The sequence below is a fragment of the Phyllostomus hastatus genome, unplaced genomic scaffold, assembly GCF_019186645.2.
Source record: "Phyllostomus hastatus isolate PE091 unplaced genomic scaffold, TTU_PhHast_1.1 phas_contig_152, whole genome shotgun sequence".
In the NCBI taxonomy this organism is placed as follows: domain Eukaryota; kingdom Metazoa; phylum Chordata; class Mammalia; order Chiroptera; family Phyllostomidae; genus Phyllostomus; species Phyllostomus hastatus.
The window spans coordinates 14,153,354-14,180,835 of NW_025333622.1; the positions used below are offsets into that span (position 1 = coordinate 14,153,354).

Genomic DNA, 27,482 nt, shown 5'->3' on the forward strand with positions numbered 1-27,482 from the left:
AAGATGAGGTAATTTCTCTGGCAAATTCACCAGTGATGCTTATATTGGTCTCTTCTTTTTACTCATTGTTAATTGTTTGTTGATCTCTATCCCAGGTCTCCTTTACTGTTGTGTGGGAAAGCAGAGTCTCATACCCTCTTTTACTCCAAATTTTCCATCTTAGTCACTAAAACTAAGGATTGAATTTACCTTCTGTACCAAATGTGTCATAAAAAGGAGCCAGCATAGCCTGGTCTTTATGACTGCTTTGTCTCCTCTGGCATATGTTCTAATCTTTTTTCCTCCCCCCAAATCTCTAGGCAACACTTAATGCCCGGGCAAACCAGGATCTTGCCGTTCTGTGTGAGGTTCGTGACAGCAATAGACGGGCACATAAGATTCAAGGAGAACTGAAGAACCTAAAGTCCAAAGTATTTGGTCTGGAGAATGAACTTAGACTCTGTTGATGTTTACTCTTAGAAATGGCCCTGGTCAGTAGTAAGTCTGCTTTCTGGAATCTGATAAACATGTCATCTTCTCCCAGAGCTGTAGGTGGAATTGACTAGGGTGGTGGTATCCTTTATTATAAAGACAGGGTGAAGAATCAGGGACCACTAAAAAAAGCCTTTCTTGCATGCTAAACTTTATAATTTTTGCTGTCCTGTTAACTTCTTTGTCTGGATTAGAACCTAAATTACTTAGAAACTTTCCCACATTATTTTTTCCAATTATAATGAGAGGTTTTTATCTTTTAAGAAGACAGTAACCATGAAAACTCAGGAAGAAAGGATATTTGCTGTGATCTTGGCTGAGTGGCAATAGGAGAAACACTTTTCTTGAGGAGATAAAGGCGCCCACCAAGGTTGCCTTTCTCGTGGGCACATCACAACTGTTGAATGTGAATAGGCAGTAATTCTGCCAATTTAACTTTCTGTTTTGGGAAGCTGTGAGGCCTTACTTTTATAGACACCCAATCTCATGAAGTTTCACCAGAGGGCGATAGAGACTCTACTCTTAAGCAAAGTATTTATCAAGGAAAATAAATGTGGCACTTTGGTAAGAGTGAGTTAAACTTAAGTGATCCTTGTATGAAAAGTTCAGTATTGTACCAATAACATGTTTTTTAAAAAAAATAATGTATATATTTTAAATTAACTCTTTTCAATAAAATGTGTAATTGAAAATATTCTCTTTGAGTTTTCTGTAATTTCTTGTTAAAAACCACACGATACTTTGTTAATAGTTCTGTTTACTTACGTGTCCCATGGTCTTTGTGGTCCTGTACAGGCAGTAAAGTTTTCCTAAATGCGTCCCTTGAAATCATCTGGTATTAGAGGTAGCGAAGATATTTCTAAAGGCGATGGCACTAAGACTTCATCCATTTTTTCCATCTATAGCCTTTTTTAGGCAAATGGCTGTGTGTTTGAGGCAAAATAATTGCGTGTTTACCTAGATAGCCTCTAAGAAATCAGTCTAGCTTAGTATGGCATCTTGTGATTTACTCAGGGCAGAGCAATGAAGAACAGGTTTTCATATTTGTGTGAAGGAAAGTAGTAATTAAAATGGTCAGTAGAAGATGCTGTCTTTTTTTTTAAGCCTTTGAAAACAGATCATGTTTTTTACTAATAAATTGGGACAGAAATTCCCAGAGGCACCAGTCCTGAGCTTTAGAGAGATGTCCATAAGTGAATGGTTCTTACTTTTGTCCTAATATTTCAGGAATTGGCTTTTCATGACTTGCTGTTTTGATGCTGGGCAAAACACAAAACCCTGTTGAATCAGAATTTCATAGTAAGAAAGAGTCTTAGAGATGATATAATACAAATTTTGAATTTTATATGTGACTCTGAGGCTTACCACTATTGACTTAAGCTATCAGTTGATAGTTACTAATACCCTGGCCTCAATTCCAATGACATTCATTTTCATATTAACCACCCACTAATGTAGTCTATCTCTAACCATCACCAATAAATGGTAAAGAGTAGTGGAAAGAGTCTGCCTGGGCTTTGGAGAATCACAGATGTAGCTTCAATCTTGCCTCTTCCTAAAACCCTCAAGGGTGTAGTCTCTTCATCTGTAAAAGAGAGAGAAGTCTATCTGTTTAGTGAGGCAATTGTGAGGATTAAGAGAAAATCTAATATCCAGAATATATAAAAAAAACGTACAACTCAACAATAAAAAATTGCCAAGGGATCTGGATAGATTTTTCTCTAGAGAATATATACAAATGGCCAATAAGCACATTAAAAGATGCTCAACATCATTAATTGTTGGAGAAATAGAAAACAATAGTGACATACCACTTCATGCCCACTAGGGTGGCTATAATACAAAAGAGTAGGTGCTGATGTAGGTGAGGGGAGACTAGGAGCCTGGCTTGGGGAACCATGTGTTTAGTGACAGCATTAACTGAGATTTAGCATATGTGGGAAGCAGTAGGTTTCCAGTAAATGTTTATTTTTATTGATTTTAGAGAGAAAGAAACATTGATTTTTTTTTCTCTACTTATTCATGCATTCATTGGTTGATTTTTTAAAAGATTTTATTTATTTTATTTTTAGATTGCGGAAGGGAGGGAGAAAGAGAGGGAGAGATGTATGATTGCCTGTTGCACACCCCCTACTGGGGACCTGGCCCACAACCCAGGCATGTGCCTTGACTCAAAACGGCAACTCTTTGGTTTGCAATCTGGCACTCAATCCATTGAACCACACCAGCCAGGGCCATTGGTTGATTCTTGTATGTGCCCTAACCAGAGATTGAACTCACAATCTTGGCACATCAGGATGACACTGTAACCAACTGAACTATTTACTCCGGGCCAATCCAGTAAATTTGAGATTATGGATTAATAATATGTGAGGTCAGGACTTCCAGTCAAGATGCCAACATAGGTAGACATGGCTTGCCTCCTCTCACAACCACATCAAAATTACAACTAAATTATAGAACCACCATCACCCAGAACGGTCAGAAATTGAGTTGAATGGAAGTCTGACAACTATGGAACTAAAGAAACCACAGCCATTCAGACAGGTAGGAGGGGCAGAGGTACAGAACAGGCTGGTCCCACACATGGTGGCTAAAAATTTGGGAGGGATGCATTGGGAGTGAGGAATCCTAGCCCCACACCAGGCTCCCCAGCATAGGGTTCCAGTGCCAGGAATATAAGTCTCCATAACTTCTGGCTATGAAAACCAGTGGGGATTGAGTCAGTGGAAGAAACTTCTGGGATTTCAAGCATTTCCTCTTGAAGAACCCACACATGGACTTACTCAGACTCACTCTCTCTGACCTCCAGCACTAGGGTAGCAGCTTGAAAGGCACCAGTGACAAACAGGGAGAAACTGAAGTGTCTGGCATCAAGGCAAGAGCTGGTGGACAGCTTTCTCCCAGACAGAAAGGCGGGCCGAGGACATTGTTCCTCTTCTGAACCCTCTCTCTGCAGAGCCACAGAACAGGCCATATCTGAGACTCTATGGATCTGGCTAACACTGTTTGCCCCACCTTGGAGATCCCTAGAGACTCTGTCCCACCCAACTTTTAGGCCCACCCAAGCTGCTTTTCCATATTTATGGCTGGTCTTGGCTCATGCTTCATAACCTCCTAAATCCTCTCAAGCAACAGTTGGCCTCAGTGAGTCCTATGCCCCTGTGCCTCTTGCTGAGTGGTCCCAGGCACAGCACTAGCAGTAGCCAGCCTAGCTTCACACCTTGGCTTTGTCTGGGAATCTCCAAGCCCAGCACTAGTAGCAGTGATCTCAGATTGCTTTATAGCTCAGTCAGGGTGACCCAGGCAAAACACAGGTGGGAGCTGATCTTAGCATGCACCACCCAGGAAACTCCAGAGCCTACGCACCCAGTAGACATCTACAGACCATGTTGCAGCACCAATACCCGGCCCCTGCACAGTTGATCCTCCACAGAGAACAGAGGTTGGTGGTCAGTAGTCACAGCCAGTCTTTGCAGCTGGCTGGCCTGGGAAAATCCCTCCCATTGAACTACCAACAGAAATCAAGGCTCAATTGCAAAAGAAGCATGTACTCAGCCCACACAAATGGCACACCTCCAATAATCCAGCTTGAGTGATAGGGAAGGCTATGCCACTGGACCCTACAGGAGACCCATTACATTAGGCCATACTACCAAATACAGAGTCAAAGCAGCTCTACTTAGTACACAAAAAAGTACACAAAAACAAACACAGGGAGGCTGCCAAAATGAGCAAATAAACATGGCCCAAATAGAAGAACAGATCAATCAAAATTCCAGAAAAAGAACTAAACAAAATGGAGATACTCAATCTATCAGATGCAGAGTTAAAAACACTGGTTATAAGGTTGCTCAAAGAACCTCAAGCAGCATAAAAAAAGACCCAGTCAGAAACAAAGGGATCCAATCACTATTGAAATAAAGAACAATTTACAGGGAAACAGCAGTAGAGTGGAGGAAGCCAAGAATCAAACCAGTGATTTGGAACATAAGGAAGTAAACACCAACCACTCTGAACAACAAGAACAAAATAAATTAAAAAAAAGAAAGAAGGATAGTGTAAGCAGCCTCTAGGACAACAAGTATTCCAACATCCACATCAGAGGGGTGCCAGAAGGAGAAGAGAAAGCAAGAAATTGGAAATCTATTTGAAAAAATAATGAAAGAAATTTTTCCTAATTTGATGAAGAAAATACACATGCAAGTCCAGGAAATACAGAGTCCCAAACAAGATGGATGCAAAGTGGCCCACTCCAAGACACATAATTAAAATGCGAAAGTTTAAAGATAAAGAGAGAATCTTAAAAGCAGCAAGAGAGGAATAGTTACCTACAGGGGAATTCCCATAAGACTGTCAGCTTATTTTTCAAAAGAAACTTTCTTTGCAGTCTAGAAGGGATTCCAAGAAACACTAAAGTCATGAAAAGCAGGGACCTACAGCCAAGATTGCTCTTTACAGCAAAGCTATCATTTAGAATTGAAGGGCAGATAAAGAGCTTACCAGACAAGAAAAAACAAGGAGTTCATCACCACCAAACCATTATTATGTGAAATGTTAAAGGGACTTATTAAGAAAAAGGAGAAGATCAAAACTATGAACAATATAGTGGCAATAAATACATTTCTAACCACAATTGAATCTAAAAAAACAAATTAAGAACTTCTGGCCAAGATGGAGGTGTCTGTAGATACACTTTGCCTCCTCGCACAACCCAAAGAAGGACAACAACAAATGAAAAAAAAAATTACCAGATATGCCAGAATCAAACTGTAGGGAAGTCTGATAACCAAGGAGTTAAAGAAGAAATATTCATTCAGACTGGTAGGAGGGGCGGATCAGAGACAGGCAGCCAGGACGGAGAGGACTTGTGGCAAGGCAGCCACTGGAGGACCAAGCAGGCCCACATCTGCATGCAGATAAACCGGGAGGAAAACAGGAGCAAGATAGACGAGCAACCCAGGGTTCCAGCATGGCAAATAAAGCCTCAAAACCTCTGGCTATAAAAACCTGTGAAATTTGCAGTGGTGGGAGAAACTCCCAGCTTCACAGGAGAGTTCACTGGAGAAACCCACAGGGTCCTAGAATGTACACAAACCCACCCATCCAGGAATCAGCATCAGAAGGGCCCAATTTGCTTGTGGGTAGCGAGGCAGGGGGTAGTGACAAAGCTGGCAGAGAACCGAGGAAGCAGCATTGTTCCCCCTCGGATCCCTCCCCCACATAGAGCGCCACAACACAGCCACGTGGGTTTTGACACCCTGGTGAATACCTAAGGCTCCACACTTTACAATATAACAGGTGTGGGGGATTCCCCCCCCCCAAAAAAAAATGACCCAAGTGAAAGAACAGATTAAAGTTCCAAAAATAGAACTAAGCAATGAAGAGATAGCCAACCTATCAGATGCAGTGTTCAAAACACTGGTTATCAGGATGCTCTCAGAAAATACAGGAAAAAGTGAAGACTATGTAAAATGAAATAAAGAAAAGTATACAAGGAATCAATCAATAGTGAAGGGAAGGAAACCTGGACTTCAGTCAATGATTTGGAGCAGAAGGAAGAGATAAACATTCAACCACAACAAAACGAAGAAACAAGACTTTTTAAAAAGTGAAGGGAAACTAAGGAAACTCTGGGACAACCCTAAATGCTCCAACATCTGAATTATAGGGGTGCCAGAAGGAGAAGAGGAAGAGCAACAAATTGAAAACTTATTTGAGAACATAATGAAGGAGATCTTCCCCAGTGTGGCCAAGGAAATAGACTTCCAGTAAGTCCAGGAAGCTCAGAGTCCCAAAGAAGTTGGACCCAAGGAGGAACACACCAGGGCACATCATAATTCCATTACCCAAGATTAAAGATAAGGAGAGAATCTTAATAGTAGCAAGAGAAAAGGAGAGAGTTACTTACCTACAAAGAAGTTCCCGTTAAGATTATCAGCTGCCCTGGTGGAGTAGCTCAGTTGATTAGAGCATCGTCCTGATAAGCCAGTATTGCAGGTTTGATCCTTGGTCAGGGCACCTACAGGAATCAACCAATGAATGAATAAAAGGGTGCAGGAACCAATTGATGTTTCTCGCTCTAAAATAAATAAATAAAAATAAAAATAAAACAGAAAAAGTCACTAAAAAAAAAAAAGATTATCAGCTGATTTCTCAAAAGAAACCCTGCAGGCCAAAAGGAGCTGGAAAGAAGTATTCAAAGTCATGAAAGGCAAGGACCTACATCCAAGATTACTCTGTCCAGCAAAGCTATCATTTAGAATTGAAGGGCAGATAAAGTGCTTCCCAGATAAGGTCAAGTGAAGGGAGCTCATCATTATCAACTCTTTATTATATGAAATGTTAAAGGGACTTACTTAAGAAAAAGAAGATAAAAAAATATGAACCATAAAATAAACTCACAACTATCAACAACTGAACCTAAAAACAAAAACAAACTAGCCCTGGCTGATGTAGCTCAGTGGATTGAGCACAGGTCTGCCAACCAAAGTGTTGCCTGTTCGAATCCCGGTCAGAGCACATACCTGGGTTGTAGACCAGGTCCCCAGTAGGGGGTAGGGGTGCGTGTGAGGCAACCACACATTGATGTTTCTCTCCCTGTCTTTCTCCTTCCCTTCTCCTCTCTCTACAAATAAATAAATAAAATATTTTTAAAAACAAAAACAAACCAAGCAAACAACTACAGAACAGAATTATAGAAATGGGGATCACATGGAGGATTATCAGTGGGGAGAAAGAGGGAGGAGATTGGGGGAAAATGTACAGGGAATAAGAAACACAAATGGTAGGTACAAAATAGACAGGGAAAGGTTAAGAATAATATAGGAAATAGAGAAGCCAAAGAACTTATATGTATGACCCATGAACTAAGGTGCGGGGCGGTGCAGGTGAAGGGGAATAAAGGGGGAGGGAAAAAATGGGACAATTGTAATAGCATAATCAATAAAATATATTTAAAAATTAAAAAATAAAGAACAATTAAGCAACCTGATGAACAGAGACAGAATCATGGATATGGGGAGCATTTTGATGGTTGCCAGATGGGAGCGGGGTGGGGGGAATGGGTGAAGAAGCGAGGGGATTAAGAAGTACAAATAGGTAGTTACAGAATAGCCATGGGGATGTAAAGTACAGTATAGGAAATGGAGTAGCCCAAGTACCTATACACATGACCCATGGACATAAACAGTGGTGTGGGGATTGCCTGAGGGAATGAGGGATGCTGGGTAGAGGGAAGAAAAGGAGGAAAAATTGGGATGACTATAATAATATAATCAATAAAATATAATTTAAAAAGAATAAGTGAGGTCAGTAGGGAGGTTAAGATTAAAGACAGAAATCTGGAATTATTAGCATATAGAAGATAATTGAAATAATTGATCTGAACTAGGATGTTGATAAGGTCAGAAATAGGAAGCATACAGAATAAGAAGAGGGCTGGGGGAGGGGGTGTGGAAACCTAATGGTCAGAGGAGACACCTAGTAATAGAAGAATGGTCTGAGTCTTGGCTGGTGTGGCTCAGTTTGTTGGAGCATTGTCCAGTAAACTGAAAGTTCACAGGTTTGATTCCCAGTCAGGGTACATGGCTGGGTTGCTGGTTCAGTCCCTGGTCAGGGAGCCTAAGAGAGGTAGCTATGGGTGTTTCTGTCTTGCATTGATGTTTCTCTGCCTCTCTTCCCCTCTCTCTAAAATCAATGAGAGGAAAAGAAAAGAAAGAAGAAAATCAATGAATGTGTCCTTAAGTGAGGAATAAAAATAAAGAATGGTCTGAATAACTAGTGTTTGGAAACCTAGAGGAATGAGAAATTCAAGGAATGAGAAGTTAGAGGTTGGCAGTATTGTCAAATGCTGCAGAAAAATAAGGTAAATTAGAATTGAGATTTGGCAATTTAGTAGCAGGTGAAGTTAGAGCAATTTCAGTAAAGTGAAGATGGAGGTCAGCCCATATTAGGTTGAGAGATGAGACAAGGAAGAAGATGGAAAGTAGCTTTAGAGTTGATAAAAGGAGTTTTGATGGGTTTAGGTTGGAGACACTATAATCATATTTATAGACTAAAAGGAAAAAGGCAGAGGAAGGTATTGACAATAGAGTGATGAAAGGGAGGGGATGTTCATGAAAAAGATGCTGGAGGAGAATGAGAGCAGTGCTGAGGGAGGCAATACGACTAGATAAGGGGTGAATGCCTCATTTTTTATAGAGGAAATAAAATCAAGGCCATCCACTGAAAGAGAGATGGGCATTGATGTGATGGGAGGTTGATAAGAAGAGTGAACATTTGGAAAGATGGGAGGGAGCCGATAAGGGGCAAGTGATAAAATTGTGAAGGAGAGGTCTTGATGAGGGAGGGGTTCATCAAGTTAGATTGACTACCAATGGAAAACTATTTAGGATTGTAGCAAGTCATAATCTGCTCACGTACCTTCCTAACTTCCCAAGTACCTAAGGGCACAGGGCAAAAATGGATCTACAAAGACAGACTATCAGGGAAAAGGGTAGGCGAAGAGATGGATCGGGAGGGAGGATCTGGCTGCTAAATGAATGGAGATACTGGAAAGAAAATGTTTCAAAAGTGTGTTGTTTTTAAGTCTCTATATTAAAATATTGCATTATGGTCTAAGCTGTGAAGTATTCCACTCCTGGATTGACCAGTGGCTTAGTTTCAGTTTAGCCACACAAAAAACAAGTGTGAGCACAACCTGGACTTCTGGAGCAGTGCCTTTTCACCTCCTGTCTCAGGTGACATCACAGCCTACCTGTGTTAGTGTATAGGACATCCCTCATTTTAGAAGTTATGTACTCCTTTTTTTTTAACTACCAGGTAATAATATTCACATCTTAAATAGGATGTGTGTGTGTGGATTAACATTGTTTCTGAGAAACCCACTGCCCTTCCCATAGAAGCCTCCTGGGAGCTTGACCTTCAGGTGGCAGCAATTACTGCTTTTGTTTGCAGGTCGTGACACCCATTCCTCTTTGGTTCTTGGGCTACATGGCTTTAAAAAAACTGAGCCAGTCTCTCTCTCTCTCTCTCTCTCTCTCTCTCTCTCTCTCTCTCTCTCTCTCTCTCTCTCTCTCTCTCTCTCTCTCTCTTTTTTTTTATTAAATATGTTGCATTGACACATGAACTAACCAACCATTGGCCAAGAATATGAAATTGAGAGATAGACCCAATTAATATTGAAATGTAGGTTATTGTAACAGAATCATTTCGAGTTGGGTGCTAAATATTTTTTTTTAGTTTGGACAAATATTTGTTATAAAATAATACGCTTGGTAAGTCAACTCACCTCTATCTATCTATCTACAGTAGTTCCCCTTTATCTGTAGTTTCACTTTCCATAGTTTGAGTTACCCATGGTCAACCATGGGTCCAAAAATATTACATAGAAAACTCCAAGAGTAAACAATTTATAAGTTTTTAATTGCATGCCATTCTGAGTAACATGATGAAGTCTCCCACTGTTCTGCTCCATCCTGCCTAGGACAGTAGCCACCCCTTTGTCCAGCATATCCAGGCTGCACAAACTTAGCAGCCACCTTGGCTATCAGGTTAACTGTCATGATATCACAGTGCTTGTGTTCAGGTAACCCTATTTTACTTAACAACGGCCCCCAAACCATTCACATAACTTTTATTACAGTATCTTGTTATAATTGCTCTATTTTACTATTAGTCATATTGTTAATCTGTTACTGTGCCTAATTTAAAAATTAATCTCTATCCTAGGTATCTATGGAAAAAATGCAGTATACATAGGGTTCATTACTGTCCATGATTTCAGTCATCCACTGGGGCTCCTGGATAAGGGGAATACAGTATCTTTCTATCTTAGATCATGTGGTTATAAGAAATCATACAGAGCAATCCTGTGTGCATGCAGCCCAGTTCTCCTAGTTAGCCACTCCATTTCGACTGGGTTAGTCTATAGTTTTTGTACCCCAATGACTCCATACTGAACCCTGATGTTTCTCATGGGCCTTGTGTTGGTTTTGGACATTCTTTTCCCGTTTTGTTTCATAACTGTCATATCCACTGATCACTTACTTTTTAACCACATCAGGGCTAATTTAAATTACTATGAGTTTGATACTGCTATGTTGACTGTTCCAGAGCTTCTTAATTGGCAACCTTGCCTTGACATTTGGAAAGGGATAACTAAATATTACATAAAGGGATCTAGAACCTGAATAAACCTAGTGTAGCACTGTTGTGAAAACTTTTGTAAGATTTCATTTGGCTCCAAGTTAAAAAATGAGTCAAGATTGAACTGGTAGGTCTGGAGTTCTTTTACTTAAACTGGAATGGTTCCCCACACCAGCCATACACCTCCTGTACCTGATAAGCTTATGAAGAAAATAGCCATGTTTTCTATGTGCAAATGGCTCTGTTCTTTTTCTTGTTTCATGCCAAAGCAATGAACTCCTTTCCCCCCAAAACAACCTTATAAGAAATTCTTCTTTCTCTATGTGTTCTCTGTTTAAATCCTCTATAATATCCTTGGGATTCTGTATTTTACGTCAACTCAGTCTGACAAGACCCCTCTTGAGTTCATCCCTTCCTGTGTCCTGGTGCATCACAGCTGTTCTCCTAGCTTTACCTCCTGAGCACTGGCATTTGAGGGTGCTGCCCTGTCCACATCTGCACTGATATTGCCCCTGCTCTGCTGCTTCTCAGCTCTCTGTGCTCATCTGACTCCTTTGTCTGCTGGGCTTGCCCGCTCCTTATCTCTGACTCCTCTTTCGCTCGTCCCATCGGTGTTGCTGTTCCCAGGATTCTGACTTGGATTCTCTCCACTAATCACCCAGGTCTTCTCCCAAACATGATCTCATGCTTTCCCATAACTCCAGCTGCTAATGGTGGGAATGTTTGGGGATTTCTTTTCCTTAGAGGTCTCTAAAATCAGGAGTAATCTTCCTTGAGAATACTATGGAATTTAGGGCAAACTTGCCTAAAAGCAAAATATTCAACCTAGAAAGCCAAGATAACACTGGAATTAGACATTGCATAGCAAAGGGTAGCTGACCTAGATGAGAAACACAATTCAGAGACTGATTTGAAGTCTCTGAGTTCACTTTCTAAATACTCTGAAGGAGAGTTGAGAGTGTGAACTGTTTTCTAAAAAGACCTAGAACACAAGGATTTCCATGTACATCTCTCACTGACCTACAATGACAGTCTTCTGTGGAGGATAAGATACCTGGTTGAAAAGCAGAGTCTTTGTCAAGGCAGAAGACTTAGAAGTGCCAGGGCAAAATGAATGTTTAAGAAAAACTCAGCACTTCGCTTTTTCCGAAAAACTGTTTCTGGTGCCCAACACTTGCCATGACCACCTTCCACCACCACCACCCACTGTGTATGTGGCTAATACCGGAGGGAGCAGGAAAACAAAACAAAAACTTCCTCACAGGACTAGTTTCACTGACTGTCCTTGTTCTTAGCCAGATGAGAATGTTGTTTCAATTACATTTTGCAAACTGCCTTTAAATCAAACACTCCCAGCCCTGGCCAGGTAGATAAGTCGGTGAAAGCATCATCCTGATGAGCCAAGTTTGTGGGTTTGATCCCTGGTCAGAGCACATACAAGAATCAATCAATGAACACATAAATAAGTGCAACAATAAATCTATCTCTCCTTTCCTCTGTCTCTCAAATCAGTTTAAAAACATTTAAATCAGACACTCCCACTGGGCACTTTGTGTTGACCTAGGAAGGAGATGAGAGCCTCCCGCACTGCTGAGAGTCGAGACCCTAACCCTGTCTCCATCCTGACAGTTGCAGCATTAATGAGGTTTGCAGTCTGCAGAGGGCGTTAGGAGTGGAAGAGCAATGTTGCTCTTTCATTTTCCCTCTCCAGGGCCAAGTTAAATTCCGGACAACCACATACAGTGGGGATTTTTGTTTTCTTTCTTCCATCCCCAGTCCGGGTGGCGGCAGAGCTCAAAGAGTAGTCTGTTCTGGGGAAAAGTCGGCGTCTGCCTCTCTCCCAAACCAGCCCTGATCAAATCCCAAGCAGCCGGTCCTTAGATAACAAGGCTGAGAAACCCGAAACCAACAGCTCTGACTCTCATCAGTGCCCTGCATCACCGTCTGGAAACCGAGACATGTTGCTGAGATGCCACAGTGATTGAGTGTTAAGTGGCATGGCTGGAGTTCTCTCACCAGAGTTTATAGCCTAGACCTATGAACTTAGACAAAGAAGGTTTTCAGAAAGCCCGTCTTGGGCTTGAGCACTTGAGCTGTTTTGTGGCACTCTGCACATGTACTGGCCTTTAGGATCATTGTTCTCCCCTAGCAAAGCCATGGGGTAGGTTAATTCTGCCCTGACCAGGTTGCTGCAGCCATCCCAGCAGGTGAGTGCATTTGATTGTGTTTGGCAAGGGAAGGAACATCTATATTCCATTTCTGCTTTATTAGAAGAAGGCATCCTTAGATGAATGGGTCTTAGAAGAGGCAGAACCTCATGTGACTAGGGAATAAGAACATATTCCATAATTATGGATTATAGAATGTAGAACAGATCTGGTCACTGACAAGCCCTGTTAGAGAGTGGAAAAGTTGTGACATCGGAGGCCTAGAGACCTATGGCTCATTGTAGAAATGCTGGGGACACCCCCAGTGTTGCAGAAGGTGATGCCAGAGAGCTAAGGCATGCAAGAAGGCTGCCCTCGAGTCTACCCATCTGTGCAGCCTCACAAAAGGAAGTATGTATACACCTGTGTGTTTGTAGTTGTGAGGACCAAGCCAGTGGGATGTATCCTTGGAAAAAGAGAAGGAAGTATCAAGGGTTCACTCAGAGGTATGGGCACTGAGGACCATGGGCCTGGAGCCATGGTGAACCACATGGTGAGCTTCTAACATCAAACATGTGCCAGGACTTGGGAAGCTGCTCAGAGTTGTGGGTCCTTATGCCTTAGCTTCAGCTACAATTAATTCCTCCACCATTATTTGTAGTAGCAGACTGCAGGATGCAGATAGGAGAGTCTCTTTCTCAAGGAGGGTGAGAATATTTTTCTAGTGGGGTTACTGGTCTGAGAAAGGTAGAGCTTCAGGGAAGGCTCATTTAGCCTTTGTTTCAGCACCAACTAATGAGCAACAAAGAGTGCTATTCACTCTTTGTCTTTGTAGTTTCCCAGCAACAAAGAAAACCTGAGTGCAGGGAAATAATTGGTATTACTCAGTGAAAACCCCACAAGTCAAAGTTAATTTTTGACTTGGATAATTGTCTGCTTATTTTCTGGGGAATCCTTTTTCCTTGGGGAGGAAGGCAGAAAGAGAGGTTGTAATAATTATGGGAAAGGACGCCCTGGTAGGGTGGGTCAGTGGGTTGGAGCTTTGTCCTGTACACCAAAAGGTGGGGAACTTGATTCCCGGGCAGGGCACAAATGTGTGGCAACAGATCAATTTTTCTCTCTGCTTCCCTCCCTCTCCCTTCCTCTCTCTAAAAGCAATAAACATATCCTTGGGTGATGATTTTTTAAAAGATTTTATTTATTTATTTTTAGAGAGGGAAGGGAGGGAAAGAGAGAGAGAGAAACATCAATGTGCGGTTGCTGAGGGTTGTGGCCTGCAACCCAGGCATGTGCCCTGACTGGGAATCGAAACTGCAACACTTTGGTTTGCAGCCCACGCTCAATCCACTGAGCTACACCAGCCAGGGGGTGATGATTTAAAAAAAAATAAGTGAAATGATGTCTATCATCTTTTGACACTGACCTGAAATAAAGAGAATACTCATTGCTGATCACTTGATAAAAAAAAGAAAAAAAATAGAGAAAAGGAAAGCAAGACCCAGCCATAGATGCCAAACTTCAGCTTCGAAGCATATAGTTCTGTCTGGGTCATCACACTTGAGGATTGCATTAGTAACTTATTTGTGTGGGGGAAGATGAAGTCCTAAGTTTTCGGTAGGTGAATTGCCCAGGATTATTTCTAGCTAACATGCTTTATTCTGACCCTTCAGCATAATGTCTCTGACCTTTCTTCAAATTTTCTTTGGCTCTCCAAGATGCGTCTTGCACGTAATCTTCCATAGGGGTGGTAAATAGTCATCTGTTTCCCTTTCTAGTATGAAATTTAGGACCATAGATGGCTGTGACCACGCAGTAACTTCATTTCTTTAATATGACCTTTCTCCTTTCTTTTGTTTTGATCCAAGCTGGCTTCATCCAGCACCCTGACTCAACCATCTCTCTCTCCCTTGCACAAGCTCACCTGTTCCTCTGGGTTTGGTGTCATTTCCTTATAAACAAACCTTTATTTTCTTGACTGCAAACTCCTGTTTGTGTTTGTTTGGGTTTTGATGCACACAGACGAACAAACCCTTTAGTTTGTTAACAACGGAGCAGCTAAGGCTTGGTCAGAGCTGGTAAAATTCTTTCCATTATTGAGACAGAAGGGCCCAACTGTACTGGAATTAAGAAAAGCAGGCAATAAGAAGTATTCAGCGAGAGTTTCCACCCTTTCCTGGGATTGACCTCCATAGCAGGAACTCTACAGAAATATTTGTAAAAGATGGATTCATGGAAGGAAGGAATAGGAAAAAAGATCTCTCTAGCAGAGAGCAAAGCAGGCAGCATTGATGAGGGTGGGGAGGGGTAGAATTGTCATGTGGCTGGGTGAGTTATAGATGTGCTGAGAGTGAGCTCAGAGTTTCCAGGGTGAATATATTTCTCCAGGGGAACTTCCAGGGTAACAACATGTGCAAAGGAAAAAAAAAAAGAGAGAAAAGGCCTGGATCTGAAGTAGCAAGCCTGAGTTTGAGTCCCATCTAAGATACAAGTCACCTAGATCACTTTGAGCCCTTTGTTAAAATCTCCAAGCCCTTTACCACAATAAAAATGAATGTAAAAGAAAAGAGAAAAATGATTGTTGCTGTAATGGTAAAAAAATCTCTAAGCCCATTTTCTTTAAAAAAATTTTTAAAAAGATTTTATTTATTTTTAGAGAGAGGGGAAGGGAAGGAGAAAGGGAGGGAGAGAAACATCAATTTCTGGTTGCCTATCACATGCCCCCAACTTGGGGCCTGGCCCTCAATCCAGGCATGTGTCCTGACTGGGAATTGAACTGGCAACCTTCTGGTTCTCAGGCCGGCACTTAATCCACTGAGCCAAGTAGCCATGGCTAAGCTTATTTTCCTATCTGTAAAATGAAATCAGTGAAACCTACAGCTTTGGGTATGAATGCTTTACATGTGTTAAAAGAGATAAATAAATGCTGCCAAGGTGAACATGCACTTGGGCATAGCTTTAGCACTATTCTTTCTCTCTTAGAAATTCTCTCAAAGGAACTCAGTCCTCCCACACCTCAGTCTAAATCACTGGCTTAGCAAGGACTTCCGGCCAAGATGGAGGCGTAGATAGACAAACTGTGCCCAGATCCTCGCTCAACCAAAATAGGGACAGCAACAATTTAGAAACAAAAAACAACCAGTACTGAAAGAAAACTGAATTATGGAAGTCCAACAACCAAGGAATTAAAGTAGACACATTCATCCAGACTGGTAGGAGGGGCGGAGTCAGGTGACCTGGTGGAGAGGGGTCATGGCAAAAAGAGCGGTGGCTGGCGGACCCTGGGTGCACAAGGCAGTAATGGGCAGACCCCAGGCACACAGGCAGCGGCTGGTGGACCCTGGGCATGTGGAGCGACAGCGGGCAGACCCAGCGACGTGGTGGATTGGGGCGAGGCACACAAGGAGGCTGGTGGACCTCATGGTCCCACATTTGTGTGGAGTGAGAAAGACCTCGAAACTGGGGAGTGGGAACCAGGCGAAACCGGGGAGTGAGACAGACTGTGCAACCTAGGGTCCCAGTGCGGGGAAATAAAGCCTCAAAACACCAACTGAAAACACCTGTAGGGTTTGAGGTGCCAGGAGAAACTCCCAGCCTACCAGGAGAATTTGTTGGAGAGACCCACAGGGTCCTAGAACATACACAAGTCCACCCACATGGGAATCAACATCAGAAGGGGCCAATTTGCTTGGGGGAAGTGGGGGAAGTGACTGAAATCCGGCAGAGAGCAGAGCAAGTGCCATTGTTCCCTCTCAGACCCCTGCCCCACATACAACATCACAACCCAGCGACTAGGTTGCCCTGCCCAGGTGAACATCTAAGGCTCCACCCCTCACTATGTAACAGGTGTGTCAAAACCAAAAAAAATAAAAAAATAAAAAATAAAAAATGACCCAAACGAAAGAACAGATCAAAGCTCCAGAAAAAATACAACTAAGCGATGAAGAGATAGCCAACCTATCAGATGCTCACAGAATTGGTTGAATTCTGTGAGCATCTGAATTAACAGTTCAAAACACTGATAATCAGGATGCTCACAGAATTGGTTGAATTTGGTCACAAATTAGATTAAAAAGTGAAGGCTACACTAAGTGAAATAAAGGAAAATGTATAGGGAACCAATAGTGATGGGAAGGAAACTGAGACTGAAACCAATGGAGTGGACCAGAAGGAAGAAAGAAATATGCAATCAGAAAAGAATGAAGAAACAAGAATTCAAAAAAACGAGGAGAGGCTTAGGAACCTCCAGGACATCTTTAAAGGTTCCAACATCCAAATCATAGGGGTGTCAGAAGGAGAGGAAGAGTGACAAGTGGAAAAGATATCTGAACAAATAATGAAGGAGAACTTCCCCAATCTGGCAAAGGAAATAGACTTCCAGGAAGTCCAGGAAGCTCAGAGAGTCCCAAAGAAGTTGGACCCAAGGAGGAACACACCAAGGCACATCATAATTACATTACCCAAGATTAAAATGAAGGAGAGAATCCTAGAAGCAGCAAGAGACAGGAGGCAGTTACCTACAAAGGAGTTCTCATCAGACTGTCAGCTGATTTCTCAAAAGAGACCTTATAGGCAAGAAGGGGCTGGAAAGAAGTATTGCAGGTCATGAAAAGCAAGGACCTACGTTCAAGATCGCTCTATCCAGCAAAGCTATCATTTAGAATGGAAGGGCAGATAAAGTGCTTCCCAGACAAAGTAAAAGCTAAAGAAATGCACCATCACCAAGTCTTTATTATATGAAATGTTAAAGGGATTTATCTAAGAAGAAGAAGATGATCAAAACTATGAATAGTAAAATGACAACAAACTCGAAACTACCAACAACTGAACATAAACACAAAAACAAAAACAAACTAAACAAACAAGTAGAACAGGAACAGAATCACAGAAATGGAGATCACATGGAGGGTTAGCAACAGGGGAGTGGGAGGAGGAGAGAGGGGGAAAAGGTACAGAGAATAAGTAGCATAGATGGTAGGTAGAAAATAGACAGGGGGAGGGTAAGAATAGTATGGAAAATGTAGAAACTAAAGAACTTATAAATATGACACATGAACATGAACTAAAGCGGTGGGAATGTGGGTGGGAGGGGGTGTTCAGGGTAGAGCAGAGTGAAGAGGGGAAATGGGACAACTGTAATAGCATAATCAAGAAAATATATTTGAAAAATACAATAAAACAACAACAACAACAAAACCACTGGCTTAGCCATGGCCCAGAGATCCTCACTGACTGGTCAGAATTTCTACTACCATTATCTCCATGAGATACATTTGAATAGCAGAGAAGTTCCTGAAGTAAAAAAAGGAGAGTGAAGGTCTGTATGGGCATAAGGAATTATGGAATGTCAGGCCAGAGAAGAGGATCTCTGGGTACAATGGAACGAAGACCAGGGATTAAAGGTCTGGCTCTAGTTCTGATTATATCGCTTACTGGGCATGTGAATTTGGTGTAGGTTATCTTAAACCGAGGCTTATGAAGTTTGTTTGCTATCCCATTTGTTGTAAGAAATAAAACACATGATATAGATGTAAAAATGCTCTGTAAGCTCAAAGGTGCCCCATTACAATGTAGATGTCAGGTTTTAGGACATGGGAAGAGTGGTACTGGGATCATGGAGTTACTTATACTCTAATATTCACATAGCCCAGAATAAAAATTGCTCTGGATACAAGAGTTCTGCTACCATACCTAGTGTTCATTGAAATCTTTCCCTTTGAATTCTCTGCAAACCGGGTTTTTTTGTCTCTTGGCTAGCCTTGGCCAATTTTAGAAAGTTTAGCCTGACATCTCTAACCAAGCCTCTGTAATCTGGAAAAAAGGACCTTTGTGGTTTGACCTGCCATCTTTGTGGTTTGACTTGACTCTGACATTCTTGGGAAGCCAAAGACCAGAGCCCATTCATCAGTTTTTAAATGATAGAAATTATTTTTCTTATCAGGTGCAACTTCTGCAATATGATCCTGGGCCATTCTGAGTCAGGTGCCAGGGCTGAAGTGGGCAAGCAAAGTGACCATGTAAATCATTAGAACAACCAGTGAGCATCTCATTAAATTGGCATGACAATAAACAGACATTGGTGGCAATATCATGCCACCAAAATTTGTCACCATGAATACCTCAACCCACATGCTTGTCTCTGGACCTGAGGGAGGATGACAGCTAGCTCAATTAACTGAAAATGGAATTCAGGTTTCAAAGTCCAGATCCTCCGCTGCTATGAAATCACTAGGAGTCAAAAAGGGATTTCAAGTAAGCAGTCTGAACTCAGGGTCTGGGGGTGAGGACTATCTCAGTGCTGAGGAGGCAACCACTGCAAGAAATAAAATAGAAGAGGGAGAGAGTAGAACCCACAAGGGTTTTTTGGCCTCCTTATCCCTCTCCACCCCCTTCACCCTCTCACCATAAGTAGGGAAAGGAATGATCTATCCCAGGCTCCCCCTGAGTGCTGTGTTGGCTGCACTGGGCTCACTTCGGGCTCTGGACTCCTATTAAGCCAGCATCCACTTCTTCCAGCCACCATTGTGATCATCTATCAGGACCTCAACAGCTATGATGAGATATTCTATGACATCCACAATCCAGGAGATCGCAGACAGGCTGTGCCTGAAGGTGGAGGGAAAGATGGTCAGTAGGAGAGAGGATGATATAGATGACTCGCTCAGTGGTGGAAAGGCCTCCGCTGATAGCCCGGAGGGTGAAGGTACTGAAAGCACAGTCATCACTGGTGTTGATATTGTCATAAACCATCATTTTCAGAAAACCAGCTTCACAAAAGCCCAGCCTACAAGCAGTACATAAAAGATTGCATGAAATCAATCAAAGGGAGCCTGGAGAAACAGAGACCAGAAAGAGTGAAGCCTTTTATGACAGGGGCTGCAGAACAAATCAAGCACATCTGTGCTAATTTCAAAAGCTGACAGTTCTCGATTGGTGACAACATGAATCCAGATGGTATGGTTGCTCTGCTGGACTACTGTGAGGACAGTGCAACCCCATATATGGCTTTCTTTTAGGATGGTTTAGAAATGGAAAAGTATTAACAAATGTGGCAATTTGGGTCCGTCACCCGTCATCGTATATGGCTGCTGCTTTTCATCCACACACCAGGACTTGGATAGACAAGACTGATGTCATCCTAAGCTCTTAATTTATTTTGACCTTGATTTATTCCAAGTGGAGGCATTGTTTTTAAGAAAAGAAATATCATGTAGGTTGTCTAAAAATAAAATGCATTTAAACTAAAAAAAAAGTATGCCCTGGCTGGGGTGGCTTGGTTGGTTGGGCATTGTTCCACAAGGTGAAAGATCCCAGGTTCTGTTCCTGATCAGGGCACATGCCTGCGTTGCAGGTTCGGTATACACTCCTCCCCTCTCCCCGTCTGGAGGAGTGCGAGAGGCAACTGATCACTGTTTCTCTCTCACATAGATGTTTTTCTCCCTCTCTCCTCTTTCTCTCTGGGAAAGAGAAAAGGTGCAGCAAGTGAGAAGAGGAGGGCACAGAATTGAAGCTCTAGAGAGATCTTTTTCCTTTTCTGAATTTCTTTGTAATTTACTTTTTGGACCAAAAACTGAGCCTTTACAATGTCAGATTCATTTTTCTGTGGGATAGCTTTTCTTCTAAAGTAACAGCATGCTCTCTGTTTTACATCTCTTCCGGTTCCCACATAGTAGACACTTCAAGGGTTTGGTTGATTGAATTGATTGCCTATGTTCTGTCAGGAGGGCTGGTCTTGAGGTCTGTATCCATGACAAAATCCTGAAAGTGACTCAGCTTTACCTACGGTCTCAAGCCTGGTTGTCCCCAATGAGAGAGAGACTCTATTTACAGGGACCCTGGTCACCTCCTACCTGCCTCAGCCAAGCTTGCACATATATGCTGGCTTCTCCCGTCTTGGTCTTTTGGGGAGAAAGAAATGGGAAGTGCACACAGCTGTGGTTTGGAACTTCACAGAGACATTTCCCTGAGGCTATTGATTATCAGAGAATGATCCCTCAGATTCACCTTTTGCTAAACAACTACACTGAAAGTTCTAGGGGATGTTCACTCCAGGTGCTACTTTCACCCTCAAACGTCACTGAGTGACAAATGGGCATTGTGCTGTGAAGAGGAGGAGAGTTTGCCAATCCAGAATGTATCACTTTGGGATATTGGTTGTTTCAGGCTGGTTAATTTTATGAAACAGCTGACCTGGGAGAAGTCTAAAAACCAAGTAGAAGTAACCTTTTGTAAAAGGACATTTATATTTGTAAGGGAATCTCAATTTCTAAAGGTGTTCCCTTCACTGTACCAGGCATGCCCTCACTACCAAAGGAGAAGGTGTGGACTTAAATCTGCATTAACAGTGTTCCCCTTGCTTACTGGGCTCATCCTGGTAAACTCCTGTAACTGACTCTCTGTACCCAACATCTTTGTCTTTAGCCAAAGGTGGTATTTATTTACTTATTTAATATTTTTAAATTTTTTAAAAATTTTATTTTATTCCTTTATTTATTTTTAGAGAGAGGGGAAGGGAAGGAGAAAGAGGGAGAGAAACATCAATGTGTGGTTGCCTCTTACATGCCTTGTATTGGGGATCTGGCCTGCAACCCAGGCATGTGCCTGATTGGGAATTGAACTGGCCACCCTTTGGTTCACAGGCCAGAGCTCAGTCCACTGAGCTACACCAGCCAGGGCTATTTAATGTTTTTTAAAAATTAATTGTTGTTCAGTTACAGTTGTCCTCATTTCCCCCTTATTATTCTCCCCCCTCCCCCATCTTCCACATTCAGTCCTTTCCCCCCTCCCATTGTCTTTGTCCATGTGTCACAGGTGGGCACTGGTAACCAGGTTCTTGGTGATCGAGGACAAAAAATTGAACCGAACACACAGAGTTTATAACATAAAGAAAGAGAGCAGATTTGTTAAGCGATAGTACACTCCACCGAACATGGGAGTGGGCCAACTGAGCAGAAATTGACCTCAGGGACAGGAGGGATTCTGTTCTTATAGGGCGGATCCTTCCTGGCTAATTTTGGTGGGCTTTTATTGCACATACAACTACATATAACTACAATACAAGTAGTTATATTACTTTAAAGCTACTAAGCATGTGGTCTCCCATGATTTTTCTTGATTGGCCACCAGAGAAGGGGGTCACACAATGTTAACTTATTATAATGCTATTATAATGAAGCAGGGGTTGTGTAGCATCTTCTGCACAGGTGTATTTATGAGTCACCATGATTCAGTGCTTTTCCAGAAAGCAGGAACAACTGGGCTTGGAATAGGGTCTGTGTCCTGTATTGATGTCCTTTATCTTAGCCCTGGGGCACCTCTGGAGTTTCCTCCTTCCTATCTCCTGTCTCATATGGGTCCTTTATACATGTTCCTTGACTCTTCCCCTTCTTTCCTCCATTGTCCCCCTTCCCCCTCCCCTCTGGTCACTGTAGTTTGTCCTTTATTTCCATGTCTCTGTTTCTATTTTGCTTGAATGCTTGTTTTGCTGATTTTAAAAGGTGGTGGCTTCCACCAGTTTGGTTACTTAGCTTTCCTGGGTCTCTCCCATGTATACAGAAGGTGTACATATTATTAAACTTTTAATTTGTTTTTGTCCTGCTAATCTGTTTTGTGTTAATTTGGTTATTTGTTCAGCCAGAAGAACTTGAAGGGCAGAGGATATTTTTTCCTCCTGGGTAATGCTACAGACTGAGGATTGGAAGTTCCCACTTTTGAAGCCTCATAGTGAAGTCGGGGTCAAAAGTGAGTCTGTCCATATCACTGAGTGAGGCCATTGTAAATTCTACTAAAGCTCCAAGGAAGGCAGGGTTGTGCAGGATTGGGTTGGCCCAACAAAGTTTCATAGAACCCAAAATGGACCTTGCAGAAAGGGTCAAACCTGACTAACTAGAAAAGAAAATGTGTTGAAGGGCAGTGAATAAACTCATTTTAGTTGGAGCACAAAATAAAAAAGGTTTTGGAAGACCTTGAATTCAGATTTGCAGTTTGCATTTTAATCAGTAAGTACTGAGAAGCCATTAAATCTTTCTGACCAGGTGTATAGATGTGTAAGAGAATTTGGTAAAGACTAGCTGGTAGTAGCAGCAAGAAGGGCTAGGGTTGGGTGAGGGAGCCTGAAGTCCAGGGAGCCAGTTGAGGAAAATTTGCAATAGTCCAGTAGAGACAACTGGACTAAAGTGGTAACAGTGAAAAGGGAAAACATAGCCCTCTGTTCTATGAACTTGTCTTGGAACATTATTTGCATGTTATTAATTTGATTTTAAAGTGTCCAGAATGCTTTTGTATTTCCACTTTCTCCATCGTCTCCTGATCATTTTTCTCAGGAGGAACAGTGGAAAATAAAATTACATTATTACCTTCTGAATGACCTGAGGAAATTTACTCTGTTCCTTTGGACCTTAATTATCTCATTTAAATCAGATAATGTTTTACCTGCCTGAAGGCAGAGAACTAGAATACTGCAGAATGTCTTGATGATCTTTTCAACTTTAGTGAGTTACGTTTTTTTATTTTTAATTCTTTTTCAGAACCCTCTACCATCTACTCTCTCCCAACAGGTATTTCATCACAGTCTGAGAAAAGTTACCTGGGATTCACCCTGAGGGCCATATAACTTCCCAGTGCCTCCTGGAGATGTGTTTGAGGCTGGGAAGGAATGGTCTTCATAGCCTCCCTGGAAGAGGAAACTGGCTGAACCAAGTGGCCATTGCCTCTCAACTAATAATGTCTATTCTTGTTACCTAAAGTAGAGAGTAGGATCGGTGTAGGCCACAAAAGGCCCTGAAACCAAAATCTCAGGCGTCACCCCAACACGAGCCCCCACCTGCGCCCCGCATCTACCCAGATTCACTTCTGCTTGGGTAGCAACACTATCCAGTGCCTGGGAGGTACCTCAGTTTCCTTCAGTCATGCAGAGTTCACATCATAACCCGACCCCATCTGCACCCCACTTATCCCCAGTCGGCGGGGGGCGCCAGTTACCAGTCCTGGGGCCTCACCGCTTGCTGCGCGCGCGGTCTCATTCCCAGGTCTCCTGGGGGCGGGGCCCACCTGTGCTCTGGGGCGGGGACCTGCCTGGGCGGGGGCAGGACAGGTGGGTGCGCCACAGGGGCCAAAGCTGGGAGGAAGCCAGAGCTGGAGAGGGAGAGAGGAGGGGCGGGTTGGCAGGCACCTCGGGAACCTCCCGGTGGGCAGTGTGTGAGAGCGAGTCGAAAAGGAGGGAGGCAGCGCGCCTATGACTGGGAGAGGCGTGCAAAGGAGAGTCGCGCGCGGAGGACACTCGGGAAGGAGGAGCCGGGCTCTGCTCCTGTAGGGACCTGGGGCTGGCGCACGGCGCTCGTTCCGCTGACAGACCCCTGACGCGCGGAGCATGAGCCCGAGTCCCGCTGGAGCGGGGCCGGGGGAGACGGCCTCCGCTCAGCCCTGAGACGCTGGACTGGGGTTGGGACCCCGCGCGCCGGGGGCGCTGGGCCCAGCGGTGGGGCTGGGACTGGGGCTGGCGGCGGCCGCCGGGGCGCAGCGCTATGGGGAGTCCCCGCGCTGCGCTGCTCCTCCTGCTCCTGCGCCCGGTCAAGCTGCTGCGGCGGCGCTTCCGGCTGCTGCTGGTTCTCGCCGTGGTGTCCGTGGGGCTCTGGACTCTTTATTTGGAACTGGTGGCGTCGGCCCAGGTCGGCGGGAATCCCCTGAACCGGAGTAAGTAGCACCGGGCGGGGGGCGGGAGAGGGCGCGGAGGTGGGAACGGGTAGTACCGCTGGCTCAAACACTGGGGAGAGCCGACTCTCATCCTCAGACCCGATTTTGAACTCGTTTTCGTCTCCAGGTGCCCGGCGTTGCCCCGCTGCCTACCGGGGGAGGAAGGGCCAAGGCTGGGCCTGGCCGCCGGGATACATGGGGTCGGGCATCCTCGGGGCTGCTTGCTTCTCTCCTCGGAGGGTGACGGGAAGAGAAGCTCCCCCTGCCCCGTGGAAATGCTGGCCCAGACTTGGGGCACTTCCAGCGGCGCCAGGCTTGCAGTTCCTCAGGAGGAGACACGCGCGGTGCACGCGCGGGCTGTAGATTTGTGTCTGGGATGCCCTCGGCAGTCTCAACCGAGGCCACGCGCCCTGGTCTGCGCGGCCCAAACTTTGCTCACCGCTTTCATAAGGCTCGCTCCATTTCCTCTCCTGATGCATTTTCCGCGGTTCTTTATTTTTAACAATACCTCTTAGAGCCACCTCTCCTCCCCCGCTTCCCGTAGACCATGCTACTCCCCTCCCAGCCCCTTCCTCTTCCTCCAAGTCTCCCACCTCCTCATTGAGCCGTTCCCTCTCTTAGTCCTGGCCATTCCTACAGCTAGTTATCTGAAGCCCTCCTTGGGAACCCTGCGTAATTCACCAAGCTCCCAAAACTTACTCAAGGAAACAATGCACAGCACATGGTACACTTAATGCCTTTGAACTTAGTCAAGGCGACTTTTTTCTGTGTCTCAGCTTCCTCCTGGGAAAATGTGGAGGGGACGGTCTCTTTCTTTTTACTTCAACAGGTATGGCTCTTCGATGTGATTTAGAATTTACTATTGGTGGAAGTAATAAGTAAAACTCTGATTGTGTCAGGGACTGTAAAAGGTCAGTGTAATAGCTGGAAGAAGTGGAGAGACTCCCAGAACTACCGGATTCCCTTCCCAAGTCCAAGGGGCAGAGTTCACAGTTCTAGCACATCTGTCATGCCTGCACTTTCCCCTCCCAGGAAACAGAAGGAATAACTGATGAAATTACTGGTTAGAAGATTCTCTGACATGTCCTTGCATCAGCTGCTTTGCCCAGAGTTGGGTGTGGTGCTTTGTCTCCTGTAACCAAAGAGGGAATCACTAGGGTCAGTAATTGAGCTGGTTCAGGGTAGAGATAATGTTTATGGTGGAACCTCTCACTGTGTTGCAGCTGAAATAATTCTAGTTGTGAGTTGGGAGACTGAGGTTCCAATCCTGGTTCTGTCTCTAAGTAGTTGGGAAATCAAGAGAAAAATGGCAGCTTCTCAGGTAGAAGGGGGAGGCTGGGCCAAATAATCTGCAAGGTTTCTTTCAGAGAGCTCAACATATCATGAGGAAGACAGTTCTACAGCTCTAAGTAGGAGAATTCTTCCTCCCGATGACCCAGATCTGCCTTCCCATAGCTAGTTCTTCCCTTTTCGGAGCCTTGTTTTCCCCTCAGAAAGACAGAACGAATCTACTCTTCCATTCCCTTCATAGTCCCAAGTGGATGAGCCCAGTTGGAGTGTGTGCAGGTGGGAGGCCCTGGGAGAGACCTTTCTTCTTTTCTCCTTGGGGCACCCCTTCTCAATATTATTAGTATGGCAGCCAGTGACAGTCTCTGCACAAATTAAAAACAGAGGAAGACATTTGTTTCATGACTCTGGAATCAGTAACCTCCCTTCCCCCCCACTCCCCCCCCACCCCCGACACATTTACCTCTAGTGTGCTTTGTCGGCAGAGACCAGGAGCAGTTTGCCATAATCAGATCTCACACTCTGGCACCGGGTGGCTGCCTCATCCTTTGCCATCAATTCTTGGGTTTGTTTGGTTTCCCTTCTAGAAGAATCTTAACTCTGACTGGGTTTCCTTATTTTTTGTTTCTTTTTCCATACTGTCTCTTCTCCAGAACAATGTTCCCAGTTTCCTATTTCAGAATTGGCTTTCTGTTTCCTTAACCATCATTTTTAATGAGAGTCCAAGCTTGGACACTGATGGATCCCTTAGAACCCTGAAACCCGTTGGCTCTACAGGGTGACTTTTCATGCTGGCCATCCCATTGGGTTCTACTTTTTCCCTTGATTTCCTTTTGGAATGAAATTTAGACAGGGGCTGTGGTTTCTGGCTCCTTGTCTCCCATCCTTCTTTGTTTATCAGAAGTGCAGACACCTTGTATCAAAGACCCCTTGTCCTTATAGGTCTTACCTGCAGCTCAGAGCTATTCCTCGGAAGGGAGAGCAGGGTGAGGTAGGAAGGGAGTTGCTAGCATTCCCTCCTCTACAGCCTGGCCAATCCACAGCAACCAGAGTAGTAAAACTTCTCCTTCCAGGACTGTACCCATGGCCTTGACCACAGCAACCAGAGTCCCATCTTGGCTCTGCTCCCCAACAAGCCACCCTGCCTCCTCTCTATAGCAGTCCCTGCCAGCTCACTATACCACCAGCTTTCCTGTCATCTCTAGGGCTGCCCTTCATTACCAAGAACCTTTCATTTGTTCGACCCTGTGTGACTGGTACATCAGTCTGGTGCTGGAAGAAGTATATGGAGAGATGGCAGTCACAAACCCTAGGGTGGTGAAGTAATGACAGGGGAGCAGGCTTCCTGCTTCGTCTTTATGGAATGGCTCGGTAGTTTAAGATATGGATGGTGTGCAATTTGGGCTCCATATGTAAAAAAAGATGCAACCACAGTTAGAGTAACTTCAAAGAAAAGCAACCCAAATCATTAACAGATAGAAAATGGGTCCCCGAGACAAAATAATTAGAGCTGTTCACTCACTCATTTACACAAATGTTTATTTAGCACATACCTTAAGCAAGGCATTGTGCTGTGTGACTTAGATACAGTGATGACTGAGGTTATGGCTTCTGCCCTCTCAACAGCTTTCTCTCTAGGAGGGGAGTTTGGGTGCGCATGTAAAAATAATCCCCATGTGAAACCCTCACTAAGTTTTACAAATGTAGAATCTAGATGCTGTTGTGACACTTCTGGTAATG

The 27,482-nt window shown here is 43.8% G+C and overlaps 2 protein-coding genes, 1 non-coding gene and 1 pseudogene across 5 annotated transcripts in view; all 4 read left to right on the top strand.

The window, feature by feature from the left end:
* The window catches only part of CCDC77 (coiled-coil domain containing 77), a 35,495-nt gene extending 34,413 nt beyond the window's left edge, over positions 1 to 1,082 (top strand). The window contains exon 13 of the mRNA XM_045830563.1: positions 300 to 1,082. Within this exon, the coding sequence (XP_045686519.1) occupies positions 300 to 446 (147 nt within the window). The 3' untranslated portion in view covers positions 447 to 1,082. The remainder of the gene's footprint in view (positions 1 to 299) is intronic.
* Positions 1,083 to 14,155: 13,073 nt separating this feature from the next.
* On the top strand, positions 14,156 to 14,224 carry LOC123813591. The gene has a single exon (XR_006784779.1). It is a non-coding gene; the product is annotated as a small nucleolar RNA SNORD2 (small nucleolar RNA).
* A 1,840-nt stretch (positions 14,225 to 16,064) lies between these two features.
* On the top strand, positions 16,065 to 19,807 carry LOC123813457 (annotated as a pseudogene).
* A 4,082-nt stretch (positions 19,808 to 23,889) lies between these two features.
* Positions 23,890 to 27,482, top strand: part of B4GALNT3 (beta-1,4-N-acetyl-galactosaminyltransferase 3) — a 101,003-nt gene continuing 97,410 nt past the window's right edge. For 2 of the 3 annotated variants that reach the window (XM_045830647.1, XM_045830648.1), the window contains exon 1: positions 23,890 to 24,455. In XM_045830647.1, the coding sequence (XP_045686603.1) occupies positions 24,287 to 24,455 (169 nt within the window). In that variant the 5' untranslated portion in view covers positions 23,890 to 24,286. The remainder of the gene's footprint in view (positions 24,456 to 27,482) is intronic. The other variant, XM_045830649.1, reaches the window with a different exon arrangement.